Source organism: Eubalaena glacialis, chromosome 6 (genome assembly GCF_028564815.1).
Source record: "Eubalaena glacialis isolate mEubGla1 chromosome 6, mEubGla1.1.hap2.+ XY, whole genome shotgun sequence".
Lineage (NCBI taxonomy): Eukaryota > Metazoa > Chordata > Mammalia > Artiodactyla > Balaenidae > Eubalaena > Eubalaena glacialis.
The window spans coordinates 72,597,572-72,613,454 of record NC_083721.1 but is presented as its reverse complement, the minus strand read 5'-3'; the positions used below and the strand labels follow the sequence as shown (position 1 = coordinate 72,613,454).

The 15,883-nt window shown below is 38.2% G+C and overlaps 2 protein-coding genes across 4 annotated transcripts in view; one reads left to right on the top strand and one right to left on the bottom strand.

The window, feature by feature from the left end:
* RUBCN (rubicon autophagy regulator) overlaps positions 1–2,921 on the bottom strand; it is a 64,380-nt gene extending 61,459 nt beyond the window's left edge. For all 3 annotated transcript variants that reach the window (XM_061194293.1, XM_061194295.1, XM_061194296.1), the window contains exon 1: positions 2,824–2,921. In XM_061194293.1, coding sequence (XP_061050276.1) covers positions 2,824–2,921 — 98 coding nt within the window. The remainder of the gene's footprint in view (positions 1–2,823) is intronic.
* Positions 2,922–3,353: 432 nt separating this feature from the next.
* The window catches only part of FYTTD1 (forty-two-three domain containing 1), a 32,381-nt gene continuing 19,851 nt past the window's right edge, over positions 3,354–15,883 (top strand). The window contains exons 1-2 of the mRNA XM_061193200.1: positions 3,354–3,597; positions 8,212–8,340. Coding sequence (XP_061049183.1) covers positions 3,495–3,597; positions 8,212–8,340 — 232 coding nt within the window. The 5' untranslated portion in view covers positions 3,354–3,494. The remainder of the gene's footprint in view (positions 3,598–8,211; positions 8,341–15,883) is intronic.

Here is a 15,883-nt window from a genome sequence, read left to right as displayed (position 1 = left end):
ATCCAATAATATATTAAAAGGATAATATACCATGACCAAGTAGGTTTATCCTAGAAATGCAAGGGTGGTTCAACATTTGAAAACCAGCCAATATAATTTACCAGATTAATAAATTTAAAAAGAAAAACCATTTGGTCATCTCAGATGCAGAAAAAGCATGATAAAATTCAACATTCACTCATAACTAAAACTCTCAGCAAACCAGTAGAAGGGAACTTCCTCAACCTGATAAAGGGCATCAACAAAAAAATCTAACATCATACTTAATGGTGAAAGACTGAATGCTTTCCCCCTGGGGCTGGGAACTAGTCAAAGATGTCCACTTTCACCATTCCCGTTTAACATGGTACTGGAGTCCCCAGTCAGTGTAATAAGGCAAGAAAAATAATAAAAGGCATACAGATTTGAAACAATTATGCTGAGTGAAACAATCCAGATACAAAAAAGAGTATATACTATATGATTCCATTTATATAAAATTCTAAAAAATGCAAATTAATCTATAGTGACAGAAAACATCAGTGGTTGCTTACTTAGGTTGAGGTTGGGGGGAGGAATTACACAGGAGCACAGGAAAACTTTTGGGGATAATATTTATTATCCTGATTATGGCGGTATTTTCACAGGTATATATTTCACACCTGTATAAACTGCACACTTTAAGTATGTGTCTTTTATTGTCTGTCAATTATATCTCAATAAAGCTGAAAAAAGGGGGGACTTAAAAGATATATCAAACTAATAAAGTTAAGGGTTAAATATATGAGTTGTGCTTACCTTTGAAGAGAATATAGATCTCTATGCACACTGTGAAAAGAGAGCTGGAACATGTTAATAGAAAAGTATGATGTTGTTAAGGTTGCCAGATTTAGCAAATAAAAATATAAGACTCCCAGTTAAATTTTACTTTCAGATAAACAACGAATAATTGTTTAGTATAAATACATCCTAAATATTACATGCGATATTCTGTGGCAAAAAAAAAAAAAAAAATTCCTGTTTATCTGAAACCTGGGACAAAACTTATACTAAACAATTGTTCATTGTTTATCTGAAATTCATATTTAACTGGTCCTGTATTTTATCTGGCAATCCTAGATGTTGTCTGATCTACATTGTATGAAATCAAGCCTCCAGAAAGGGCAGCTGCTTGAATTCTATGTTTATTTTGACTTAGATGAAGCTGCTGAATTGAAGACAAAGGCTGTCCACTCAGTGTCCAGCACAGTGCCTTATTCACAGTACATGCTCAGAAAACGTTTTTTGCTTTGCAAGCTATGTGAAGATAGGGACGGCATCCATCTTGCTCACCATTTTATCCCCAGGGCCTATTACAATGCCTGGTGCTCAATGAATATAGGATTAAATGAATAGCTGCCTCTCGTGCCCCAGGAAATTGCAGGGTTGACCTTTTAACTCCAGCCCTGTAGCTGACTGGTCAACTTCTTGGACAAGCCCCAGTTCTGATTTCTTGGCTTTTCTCCCTCTTCACTGTTGCTGTGTGTCTCAGGTTGCTCTTTTGCTTTGTATTGTTTTGTGTGTGGCTGACCTATCCTTAACTCCAATGCCTCTTGTTTTCTTGTTTTTCCCTTTGGAATCAGGGTGCTCTGAGACTCTGAGACCCTCAGCCCTTGGAGAAATCGGAAAGTCTGAAATACAACAGCTAGGATTGCTTCATGAAACCTTGGAGCATGTTCCCTCTAGAGCTAAGGAGATTTGGTATGGGGCTTCAGTTTTGGGGAGAAGACCAGGATAAAAGGGAATCTTTATAAATTGGTGTGGGAAGGATTTTGCACATTTGGGATTTTTATTATCTGTCCTATACTGCCTGAAGTACAAAATGTGTCCAAACTCTAAATGCATTAATTTTCTTCCATAAAATTAAGAACTGAATCCAATGTTCCTCCCTATAGTTTGCTCCTACAAATAAGTAGAGATTGCAGAAGTTATTTCTAGTGAGAGAAGGATAGTATGTAGAAAAATGTCTTGTGCTTAGAAGATTTTAGAACTGTAAGGAATCTTAGAAATAATTAAGTATAACATATATTTAGTATAACTACTTCTTGTTTTGAAGATGATTATGAGGCCCAGACACTCTCCCAAGTTCACAAGGTGAATGACTGGAGTGAAACCACTCACTCAATAAAACCTAGGTCTCTCTTGTACTTCTCTACAATCCAGTTCCCTAGTTCTTAGCAGTTGGGAAAGGGGTGGCAGCTGCAGAGTGGAATAGTAATAAAATCAAGCACATTGTGCTAAGAGCATACACGATACTCTCCTTGACATGCTGAATATTGTTCATGGGTCTTTTTGAGTCCAAACCTTCCTCCACCATTTAAGTTTCTTGCATCCCTTCATAGGTGCCTCTTCAGCTGATTCACTCATCTCATATGGTTGTATTTTTGTCTTGGGGAAAAAAATAAAGTATAGGCTATTGTGGGTTTGAGATACTTTAGGTCACTGGTTCGTTTCTATGCAAAGAGAAATTTTAGGAAGTGCAGAGGGGGAAGGTGGCAGAGATTTCTAAATGAACAGAATACCTGCCCCTAATTTTTTTCTTAGATGCAAATGTCTTCGTTTAAGCTGCTATGAGGATGATATAACCTAAATGCTTCCACACAAGCGCAGTTATCTGGAGCAGAAGGAGGTAAGAAAGAGAGAATATCAGGTTTTGTTAACAGGAAAAAAATTTACTATGCAGGAATTCATCAAATATTAATAAGTTTTCCCATAGGGATGATCTGAAAGAAAATGAATCCCCCTATCAATTCCCAACGCAAGTGAATTAGAGAAAAATGCAGCCAAATAAGCAGAGGTACTTACCGCTCTCCCGAGGGAAGGTGATGTCTTAATAAGGTACCGTGCAAAATGTTTTGAGAGCGCCGGCTGAGAAGTGGTACAGATACGCGAAACGTTAGCATTTACTTTTATTAGTATGCTGACGCAAGTAGTATCAGTGCAGCCTCTGCTTTGCGTCCGGACGTGTCGCTCCGCGTGCTGGCCGTGGAGAGGGGAGATGGGGCGCAGTTCTGCAGTCCACGCTCGCAGCCTCTGGGGCTGCTCTGCAGTGGGGTGTGAAAGGTTCGTGTGTACCAAAGCTTAGGGGGCCTTTCTGTAGCAGGAGGGACTCGAAGGGCACGGAGGAACATGATCGCATTTAAGGCATGTGATTCTGAGGTGTTCAGGGTCCAGCATAATTTGGGCGGAAAGGCTAACTGCTAAAACAGCGGCCCTCGAGAGCGGCCAGAGCAGCGGGTGCAATGTTTCCTCCGGTCCGGCAAGAGGCGCTAGGGGCGAGTCCGGGGCCCGGGGCCACTCTCGCCGGCCGCTCGTCTCTTGGTTCCTCCCCCAGCCCTCCGCCGCGGGTGGGAGAGGACGCAGCCAGCACGCGTGCGCGCTCCGTCTGTGCGGCTGGTCTGCGTGCGTGAGTGGGAGGTGGCAGGCCTCAGCCCCTGGCCTTCTTCGCTGAGTGTTCCAGCGCGACGTCTCCAGCTATGAACCGGTTTGGTACCCGGTTAATGGGAGCCACCGCGACCCCGCCGCCGCCGCCGAAAGCCCGCAGCAATGAAAACCTGGACAAAATTGATATGTCTTTGGGTGAGGAGCCGAGTCGCACCGAGTTGGAGTGGGAGGAGGTGTGGGTGGAACCAAGTACCGCGGTTTGTGGGGGAAGGGGTGGTTGGCCGCAGTTGTTGATGGAGTTTTCTTACGGGTGGGCGGAACCAAGCGGGGGCCGGTGGGGACGGGGGAGCGCTTTCTGGCGTCAGGATCGAGCCCGGGGGCCTCGGGCGTCCCCTCGGCGGGGCTGTGTCTGAGGGGACGGGGGGCGCTTCGGGCCGGGAGGTTGGGAAGGCAGAGGAGTGCCGAACCTGTTTCCGCCCCCCCCTCAAAGGGGAGCCACCACTCGCGGGTGACCCCGGCTCTTTGTGAGGAAAACTCCGCGGGTTTCACCTGAGGCTTGTGCGCGGTGGGCGTTATCGGGGGGCGAGGGCAAGGGTCGGACGGAGCCGTCCTTTCTGAGGAAGCTCTTCGAGAGCCCGGCGGGCTCGGTTAAATCCGTGGTTCCCGAGAAGGGCTGGTTGGGCGTTTTATGCGCCCGGGCCTGCGCCTGGCGTCGCACAGAAGCGTCAAGACGCCCCGAGAGTTGGCCATTTCTGACGGGCCCCAGACGGCCGGGCCACCGCGGGGCGGGGGCGCTTGGCAGAAAGAAAAGATAGGAAGGACTTCGTGGGATGGTGGTGTATTAGGCGGTGCCTAGAAAAGCACATTCTCCTCATCCAGTCCTTCAAGCTAGCGATTAGAAAAAAACGAAGCGAAAACCGAAGGAGGGTTTACGTGGGTTGATGGGAAGCCAAGTAAAGCATAGGATCTAAGAGAGTGGGGTGGTTTGGTGACGATTAGGTAAAAAGTAGGGAGATTGGCGATTCAATTAAAAATTCAGACCTAACACCACTGAGGCACTAGTCTCTGTGTTTGGTTTGGTTGGTTTAAAAGTAATAACGTTTTTGTCGGGATTCAGGTTTTGGTATTAAATGTGGTTAGCTCTGCCTGAGGCCTACAATTTTTCGGATATTTGAAAAGTACCCTACTAGGGGATACAGAGGTGTAACTTTTCCGAGGACGATATTTTTCTTTTTTGTTGCGGTTTTTCTGCAAAGTTCGTAGTCAAAAGTCAAGAACTCTTGGTTTCTGTGTTTGTCTTAAGTTAGAACCCAAGATGTGAATTAAGCAAATCATCAGAAATCATAGGTTTGGCCTCAAGTCTTGCCTTACTGCTAGTCAGTAGTGACCTCTAAAGAAATGAGAAATCTTTTGAATTAAAGCCAAGAAAAAATATAATAACGAATATTTATTGAGTGCTTACTACTCGCCAAGCACTGGACTAAGCATTTTATATGTGTTAAATTATCCTGATAATAATCCTATGAGGTACTTACTCCTAATGATAAAGAGCATGCATGGAATCCCGAATCCCAGACTGTCTCAGTTCAAATCCTGCTTCTGCCACTTATGAGCCATTTGATCTTGGGCAAATTGCTTCTCAGTACCTCATCTGTAAAAAGGTGAGACACTATCTCAGACGGTTGCTGTAAGTATTAAATAAGTCAATAGGCATATGTAAACTGCTCAGAACAGTACCTGGTACACAGTAAGCACCGTATTTACATATATACACACACATACTGTATAAGCCGTTGTTGTTATTCCCGTTTTACAAAACCTGAGGCATAGAGAAATTAAATAACTTGCCCACAGTCATACAGCAAGTAAGTGATGGAGTCAGGATTTCAGTCTGGTTCTAGAGCACCAAGCTCTAGAGGTAGGAAGTGTTAACCATGTAGTGTCATAAGCATTACATTTCTTAAGTTTCTAAGTTTTTTGTATGTATTTTGTTCAGTGATTAGGATGTTCAAATGAAGAAAACTGAGGGATAATTCTCTTTGAAGATAGAAATGAAGTGCAGTGGATAGCTAAAAGAGAGATTGAGATTGGTCTCTCTTCTCCCTTAAGAACATACAGCATTCTGTCAGGTGCCCTTTTTTTTTTTTAGATGCCTTGCTTTGTTTTAGTGAGAATTTTACAGAGATGTGATGAAGAGATAGGTATTTTAGGCAATTATTATGCTTTGTGAATATCCCATTTTATCCAGTGTGCATAGGTTTTAGAATCTAATTTTTTGTTTTGTTTTTAATTGTGGCTCTATCAAGTTTATGTGAATATGCATATGGAATTATCTACCAAGGTTACCAATAGCTGGCCTCATTGTGGCTCAATTTCTTAATTTTTTTAAAAAAAATCTTTCTTTCTTTGGCTGTGCCAGGTCTTAGTTGCGGCACGTGGGGTCTTCGTTGCTGTGTGCCAGATCTTTAGTTGCGGCATGCGGGAATCTTTTAGTTGCGGCATGCGGGCTCTTAGTTGCGGCGTGAAGGATCTAGTTCCCTGACCAAGGATGGAGCCCGGATTCCCTGCATTGGGAACGCAGTCTTAACCGCTGGACCACCAGGGAAGTCCCTCAGTATCTTAGTTTGAAAATGGGTATTATAATAGTTATTTCATAGAATTATTGTGAGAATTGAATGAATACATGTTTTCAGAACAATCCTATTAGTACTCAGTTACTACTATTACTGTTATTGTTATCACATGTATACCCCTAGTTTTTTATAAAAGTAGCTCATAGTGGATTTTTTTTTAAATTTCTGGTACCTACCCTGTCTACTCCTCGATTAGGAGAAAGCCATTATCTTCTTTTAGATTGCAAGAATCCTCTCTGTCATGGTAGCTCCATTTAACTTGAGGATTTAGATAATAAAATGTTTAAATAGAAGACATAATTTTATGTTTGCTATGCTTTGCCATGTTTAATTTTTAGTTATGTTTATACTCTATAACGCTCTGTTTTTAAATCAGCCTGGTTAGTCAAAATTATACTCTGCCTTTTTTTATTTTGTGGTTCCCCAGACCAAGTTCATTTTTGGGGGGTACTCTAATGGCTCTGAGATCTCAGACTTCTGGTGAAGAATAAGTAGCACCCTGTTAGAGGAAAGTAGTGTTTCAAAAGTGGTGTCTAACTATTCCCTTTCTGCTTACTGAGAATTTAACATGTTCATGGCTCTGATATTTGTGAAATCTTTGTATTTTGTAAAAAACTGTTTTTTGAGTGTCTAACTTTGATGAACTTTTTTGTAGCTGAAGGATGGATCTCAAGGTAACAAACTACTTTGAAGAGATTTGAATTATTTTCTATGAATATTTAAATGTAGTTTAGAGTCTTAAAGATTAGAGATTGGTGCACTGCAACGAAGAGTAGCCCCCACTTGCAGCAACTAGAGAAAGCCCGCAAGCAGCCACGAAGACCCACTGCAGACATAAATAAATAAATAAATAAATAAATTTTAAAAAAGATTAGAGATTAGCGAGGTAGAGTAGTAATATATAAGAAAGGATTCCTGTAATCTGTATTTCCTTCTTTGACTTCAGAAAAGACTAGTTATATTGATATAGTTGTTAGATTATTTGTATTTAGAGTAGTTTGGAAAAAAAACAACTGAGGTTAGTTAGTTTTGTTAATTTTATTAAGAAGTTGTTGACGTTCAATTTATTTGGTTTATTTACTGTATTTTCAATCAGCAAAATTAATATTGGAGTTGGAAGTTTGGAGAAAGTGTTTGGATATTCTTAAATGAGTATTTTTTGTCTTCTAGTAATCTCCTTTAAACAGATGTAAATAGGGATCTGGAGTACATTTAGTTTTCTGATCTTCACATTGTTCTGTTGTGGTATTAGAGCAATGTGATGTTTGTGAATTACCTTGGGACGGTCTGGAAGTGTTTGGGGAAATGATGAGACTTAGAGAGAACAGTGTAGAGGGAATTCCCTGGTGGTCCAGTGGTTAGGACTCCATGCTTCCACTGCAGAGGGCACGGGTTCGATCCCTGGTCATCGGGGAACTAAGATCCTACAATCCTGCGTGCCGCGCAGCGCGGCCAAAAAAAAGAGAGAGAGAGAGAGAACAGTGTAGAAAGAAAAATAAGGTAACCCTGAATTGCTTTGCTAAATGAGCAAAGAACCAACAGTATTTTCTTTTTGTACTATACCTTTATTATGGTACTTGTTTAATTTTTTGTTAACTACTTACATGTCTGTTTCCATCAGTAATTTTAAACTTACTGAGAATAGGGATCATATTTTACTTCTGTTTGTTTCTGTTACAGCACAGCCTACCACATATATTCATTGCACATAGTATATACTCAATAAATATTTGCTGAATTGAGGTGAACTTAGAAATTTAGTCTTTGAATGATTTATTTTTTGACTGCCAATGGTTTTATTGAAAGGTGGTCATCTTTAAAAACTGGAGACTTCTGTGATTATGGAAAGTAAGTATGAGTAATTTTTGTAAACAGGTTTTTGCTTATTTATATTTATTAGGGAAAGAAATACTGTGAATAACAGAAATCTTCATTAGTTGGTAGCTCTGCTTTGGGCTATTGACTTGAACTTTTCCTACAAAACCATTGTTCATTGCTCCAAATATATTGGCTGATTTGAGCTTTTATGTTCATATCATTATTATCCTCTTATCAAAGTGCTTTCAAAGTAGAAAAGAAGTTAGGGACGTAGGAAATCTATCAACTAGAAAATGAGACTGAGTAATTGAGTCATTAAGTTAAAATGAAGGTAATCATCACATTTCGTCTATCACAGATGATATCATCAAATTGAATCGAAAGGAAGGAAAGAAACAGAATTTCCCAAGACTAAATAGAAGACTCCAGCAAAGTGGTATCCGACAATTCAGGATGAGAGTAAGATGGGGAATTCAACAGAATTCTGGTAAGTTTTGCAAGTAAGCTTTAATAAAGAGCCGTTATTTGTGGGTTCATAGTATACTACCTTTGATACATACCTAAAGCATGGAGGAAGTATATCAGTACCCTTTGTGATTTGTATTTTTCCTCTCTCAGGGTTTTGTTTAATCTTACAATCTGGTAAAAATTCAGGTTTCCTTAAATAGGTGATAACACTATTTCTTAAAGACATTAAGTCATTTTAAAGTAACCTCAGTATATAAAGTCTTTATTATGTTTAGGACTATAGATTTATAAAGGATCTTACATATCATGAAGTCTTAATCTCCTTCACAGTTAGAGGTTTGTCTGATGGATGACTGTGTAACTCCAGCTTAAATATATTCAGTGAAAGAGCATACCACCTCACAACATAACTTATTCCATTATTGGAGACAGCACTGTTCACTAGAAAATTCTCTTAATTTGAATTAAATCATGCCTTCCTGTTAATTCTATAGAGTTATAGGAAACAGGTTTCTATATGAAAACCTTTTATAAATATGTGGAGACTACTATTCTGCATAGAAAATGACCTCTATATTATTTATCTTATCATCCAGGACCTTTAGGATTTGTTAAATCCTCCAGAGGTAACACAGAATTGAATGCTTTAGATATGGTCTAATGATCTTGGAACTCTACATATACAGTTGTTTTTGGTAATCTAGAAGCGTATTTATTTATAACATTTTGTTCCAAAATGGACTTAAGGCAGTAACTGAATACTATTAATTATATGTGACTCATTACCTTTTTTAGCAGTTACATCAGCATTTTAGAATAAACATTTGTTCAGATTTTTAAAACTCTAGATCTTTTTTACACATGTGAAAAAATGTTTGATAAACTAATTCCTAAGTTGATTTTTATCCTATATGTTAAAAAACGTAGAAAATAATCTCCAATAGGTTGAACATAATTAATCCTACGTTTAACAGCTAATATGCCAACATATCCTCAACATATGCCTGTAACTAAGATTAGACCCTGCAGAAGAATTTATTCTTCCCTAGTAATTTCTTGGATAGCTGAACCCAAGTAAGTAAATCTTGTAATAGGTATTTAGCTATAGAAAATTAATATTTAATTCTAGTGATTTATATTTAAAGGTTTCTTATAAATGTTACTCAACATACCATATTTTATATATGATTTGTTTTAAAATAATTTTAGAGTTCATGGAAGCCAGAAATATATTTATTTATGCTAATCGTTTGTTAAATACCTGATAAATGCTCTGAACTGACCAGGTTGTCAGGGTACGTAAAGATGCACTCTTTTACTTCAAGGAATTTCTAGTAACAGAGATAAGGTAGAAAACATAGAGTTGAGAAATATCATAAGAGAAATTCTGATTGTACTACAGGATTTTAGATAGGGGTTTTGTCCTAAGAAAATTGGTGGTGATTTAATGGATAAGGTGAAATAGGATCTGATTCATGAAGGATCAGGAAAGCTTTCCTTTTACAGGGGTTATAATCTGAGCCTTGAGCTAAATGATACCCAGCGGCAGCTTAGGATCTTCTGAGATTGAAATTGCGCTTGTATGTTCTCCACTTACATCTGTCAGGGCCTAAAATAGAAGAGCTGCTGCTGTCACTGAATGTTCAGAGAGGTATGGGATTTTCTTAAGCTGTAATTGGTTTGGAAAAGTTCAGAGTTCCACGTTATAATGTCAGTGAAGATGTTAGCTTGAGGTAAGGGAATAAGTAGCACAGAGAGCCCTTAGCAAATACTCAATTATTTATTTATTTATTTTTAAAAAATTATTTATTTATTTATTTGGCTGCTCCGGTTCTTAGTTGCGGCACGCGGGATCTTCTTTGCCACAATCTTTAGTCGTGGCATGCGGGCTTGTAGTTGTGGCATGCGAGATCTAGTTTCCCTGACCAGGAGTCGAACCCAGGCCCCCTGCATTGGGAGTGTAGAGTTTTAACTGCTGGACCACCAGAGGAGTCCCTCAATAATTTATTTTTGACGGCTGAACAAATAAGTGAATAAAGTCTTCCTAATTCTGTACCTGAAATATAATTTAGTCATTCAATACATACTTGTACAAACAACCTAAATGTCTTTCAGGGATGGAATACTATACAACGGCAGTTCTCAAAGTGCTGTCCAGAGATCCTGGGGAATCCCCAAGACTCAAGGGGTTCACATGGTCAAAACTATTTTTATAATAATACTAAGACATTGTGTTTTCAGTCTTATTCTCTCATGAATGTACAGTGGACTTTCCAAAGTCTACACGACATGTGATAAATAAAACAGATTGGAAACAGAAGCAGAAATGAGAATCTAGCTGTCTCCTATTAAGCCACACACTAAAGAGATTTGCAAAAATGCAAATCAATGCTACTCTTCCTATTAGATATTTTTGTTTGTTTAGGAATACAGTAGTTATTTTTCATTAAAAATGTTATTTGCCCTACATGTTGTGAGTTTATTGTTGTTTTAATAAAATAACAAATAGTTTTTAAATGTCTTCGTTTTCATTTGTAGTGTGGTAAATAGCAGTAAACATAAACCCTATATATCAGAAATACCAGAAACACAAACTCTTCGGGGTCCTCAATAATTTTTAAGAGTATAAAGAGGTCCTGAGACCAAAAAGTTTGAGAATGCTATTTCTTTTTGAGGTAGAAGAGACAGAGAAATAGTTGTATGCTGCTTTGAAAGGAGCCAGTAATATGATTGCGTACACTCTGTGATATGATATTTCCCAGAAAATCCCTCAAATCTTCGTGTAAGTGATCAGACTACAGAAATTATTTAGGCAGCTTGATGTGTGTGTGAAAGAAATTCATGAAGGGATTGGGCTAACGATTCAAAGGAAAGATGAAAATTCCTGTGTCTAGTTTTAGTTGTTCTCAACATTGGTTGCATCTGTGGAGCTTTATAAATTAGACTGATGCTCTGGCTGCACTCCACTGCTACTGAACCAGAATCTGCAGAAGTAGGGCCTGGATTTTTTTTTTTTTTTTTTTTTAAGCTCCATATGTCCTTCTGATACATGGCTAGTAGTGTTAAACTGCTGCTCTAGTGGAGCTGAAAATGTGAAAGGACCTTCATAGAGGTAGTAGTTGAAGTAATGAGAATGAAGGTACTCTAGAAAGACAAGAACTTTCTAAAGGGGCTATATGGATGAAAACCAAGAAAAGACTATTGCATGAAACATGACAATGACAAGGTGAAAAATACAACCATTGCTAAAACTGAGATAGAGCTAGTGAAGTTTGTTCAAAGATAGAAAAGGAGGAAGGAGGAAGGGATGATCTAGGCTTGTTAGAAGGTAGAGGATAAGAAGCCACTGGAAAGAAAGAAAGAAAGATGGTAGAACGGGTGATGAGTATGGGAACAATGACTATAACAGTCAGAAATAGAAGGCACCCAGGAATAGAATTCTATCCCATACTTGTCTCCTTTTATTCTTGTTTTTTTTTAAATTTTATTGAAGTATAGTTGATTTACAATGTTGTGTTAATTGCTTCTGTACAGCAAAGTGACTCAGTTGTAGATGTAGAAATTCTTTTTCATGTTCTTTCCATTATGGTTTATTATAGGATATTGAATATAGTTCCCTGTGCTATACAGTAGGACCTTGTTGTTTATCCGTCCTATATATATATACTAGTTTGTATCTGCTAATCCCAAACTCCCAATCCTTCCCTCTCCCTCCCCTTTTATTCTTGTTAATGAGATTTTCTCATGAGTCTTTCTCATCTACGCCTCAAACTTTGGTATAATAATGGATTCCTCCTCTCTTTAAACTTTCTCTTTGTTCTACTAATTCATTCATTCTTTTGGAATGTACAAATTTCTTTGTTCCTTTCCCAGTCCCTTATCATGTTGTGTTTGAGTGTTGCCATAGCATCTGAAATGGTTTCACTGCCTTCTCTCTCTTTCTTCCATTCAGTATAAGATACTGCTTCTAGACTGATATAATCTGATCATGAATTCGGTGACCCCCCCCCCCCAGTTCCCTTTCAAGTATAGTCTTTTTTTTTTTTTCATCTTTATTGGCGTATAATTGGTTTACAATGGTGTGTTAGTTTCTGCTTTATAACAAAGTGAATCAGCTATGCATATACATCTATCCCCATATCTCTTCCCTCTTGCATCTCCCTCCCTCCCACCCTCCCTATCCCACCCCTTTAGGTGGTCACAAAGCACCGAGCTGATCTCCCTGTGCTATGCGGCTGCTTCCCACTAGCTATCGGTTTTACATTTGGTAGTGTATATATGTCCATGCCACTCTCTCACTTTGTCCCAGCTTAACCTTCCCCCTCCCCATGACCTCAAGTCCATTCTCTAGTAGGTCTGTGTCATTCCCATCCTGCCCCTAGGTTCTTCATGACCATTTTTTTTTAGAGTCCATATATATGTGTTAGCATACAGTATTTGTTTTTCTCTTTCTGACTTACTTCACTCTGTATGACAGACTCTAGGTCCATCCACCTCACTACAAATAACTCAGTTTCGTTTCTTTTTATGGCTGAGTAATATTCCATTGTATACATGTGCCATATCTTCTTTATCCATTCATCTGTCGATGGACACTTAGGTTGCTTCCATGTCCTGGCTATTGTAAATAGACCTGCAATGAACATTGTGGTACATGACTCTTTTTGAATTATGGTTTTCTCAGGGTATATGCCCAGTAGTGGGATTGCTGGGTCGTATGGTAGTTCTATTTTTAGTTTTTTAAGGAACGTCCATACTGTTCTCCATAGTGGCTGTATCAATTTACATTCCCACCAACAGTGCAAGAGGGTTCCCTTTTCTCCACACCCTCTCCAGCATTTATTGTTTGTAGATTTTTTTGATGATGGCCATTCTGACTGGTGTGAGGTGATACCTCATTGTAGTTTTCCATTCACTTCTTATCCTTTTCTCTAGACTGTCTCTCAAATCACTGTGGTTGTTGCCCATGTCTTTGTACTTGTCACTTTATGCCTCTCTCCCTATTCACATCTTGCCTGTTTTGTAATACCTAGCTCAGAGCCTGCTTTTTCTGTCATAACTGTGTTTTTCTCTTTGGAAATGTACCATAGATTATATTCTGCCTTTTATTATTCTTTAATTTTTATATATAACAGTTTGGAAAATGTTCAATTTTTCGAGCCACACAAACTTGCACTTAGATCATGGCTCTGCCATTTTCTAACTGTGTCCTCTGGGTAGTCACTGTTCTTCGCCTCACTTTGCTCACTTGCAAAATTGAGATGTTAGCATCAATTTCATCAAGTGCTCATTTAAATTAAGGTACTCAGAACAGTGCCTAGCACAGTGGTAGCTGCTTCATTATTTAATACAAATAAAAATAGCAAGTAGTTGTAGATTTAATTTGAATATACAGTTTTCCCCAACATGCTTAATCTTCGTTTGGTTGCAATTCTAGAAGGGAATCACACATAGAGCAGCAATAATTTGATCCTAATATTTTTAAAAATTGTGTCTTTATTGCTTTTTCGCTGATTATAAAAGTAATAAAATCAGCACCTTTAGTACTGAGGCAGAGCACCCAAAAAGGGAACAAATCTACAAGAACTCCCTACCACACTGAGTTGCCGTGCTGGTGGAATTCACTGGGAAGTGATCTATAGGGGTGATGCAGCTTTAATTCACTGGAGGATGAGCAGGGCCAGAATTAGACTGATGCCTAGGACTAGATCTAGATAGATACCGAGGGCCTAAAATTTAAGGTGTCACTCATTCTCAGATTTTATGCCCTAGGCGCCTCTCTTGCCTCACCATAGTCTCAGCTTTCAGGGGAGGGATAATGAGTGCCACTGGGTGTCCTGTGCCACAGGAACAAGCCTTGAGGTGCACACTGGAACTTGGAAGAAAAGCTCCTTCTTTTTCTAGAGTCCCTCCAGTGCCCTCTGCTGACAAAGCTTAACATCGTGCCAGCTGGTAAGAGAAATGTTCCAGTAACAGAAGCAGGACAGTAAAGAGTGAATTGGGAGCTGAAAGGCAATAAATTGGTAAATGGTTCAACCATCATAACATAACAGGCTTTTCTAACTGTCTAGTTGAATTCTGGTCTCAAAGTAGGTACACCACAAAAAAGCATTATGGAATTAGATAAATTCGACAATGACATATACATGATTATGGCTTAAGAGATTCATCACACACAGTCCTGAGAAATCCTACAGTAAACTATTTTAACTTTGTTTAGTTTGACTATGAAACAGGTTGGTAGACCTGTTACCACATTGCAGGTGTATAGTATTATACAGGATTCTATTCTAAAGACATTCTCCCCCAAATTAGAATTAAGATAAGCATGCCCAATATCACAATTGTTACTTAGCATAGTTCTCTGGAATTTCTGGCCATTGTATTAAGAAGTAAAAGAATTTGAGGTATAATTATTGGAAGGAAAAAGATAGTATCATTTGTGGGTAATATGATTATCATTCAGAAATCCCAAGAAAATAATTTGAAAGACTATTAGAACTAATAAGTGAATTCAGTGGAATGGCTGATTAAAAGGTATTAATTAAAACCTCAGTAGCTTTCTGTAATCCCAGGAATGACAATATGAAGATTATTAATAGATAAGGGATCTTTTTTTGTGATTGACAACAAATGTATAAAATACCTAGTAATAAGCTTAACAAGAAATGTGCAGGACCTATGGGAGGAAAAGCTTGAAACTTTACTGAGCCAATTTAGTGACAAAAGAAGACTTGAATAAGTGGAAAGACGTAACGTGTTCCTGAATATTGTAAAATATCAATTCTTGATAAATTAATTATAAATTTAAAGTAATTCTTCTATCAAAGCATCAAAGGAAACTAGAACTTGACCCTAGAAAACTGATTTATGAACATGATAGTTTGTGAATGGAAGAATACAGATAGTCAAAAAACCCATGGAAAGTGTTCATTATTACTAGTAAACTACCAAATACAAGTTGTTTTTTTTTTTATCTCAAACGCTAAGTGATAAAGATTAAAAAGAATAATATTCAAAGTTGTCAATGATACGGAAAAAGAGGCACCCTTATGTTCCTGGGAATGTAAATAAATATAGTCGTTCTGGAGGGGATTTTTTACAATATGAATCAAAAGCCTTTAGAATTTGCTTTACTCTTTGATACAGCATTTTGATCTTTGGAAATTTATATATTGAGGAAATATCATGGATGTGTATAAAAATGTTATTTATGATAGTGTAACATTAGAAGTAACTAAAATGATTAGTATGAATATTAAAGACATAGGATTAATATTCACAATACAGTGTTAATGTAGACTACAAAGTAGTATATGGAGTAGTGAAATGTGGTTGCTGGAAGATTGACTTAGTCCATTTTCTGGGCACATGGTACTACAAAATTGCGAATTACCTCATGCTATAGTCTTTTGAGTTGCTTAAAAACAGTTGAAACTAAAAGTGTTAATTTGAAATGTATGTATACAAGTAAAAGACTAGAAAAATATAAAATGTTAGTAGTAGTTGTCTCTAAGTGGTGGGCTAATGGTGGTGGCTTTTATATTCTTATTTGTACTTTA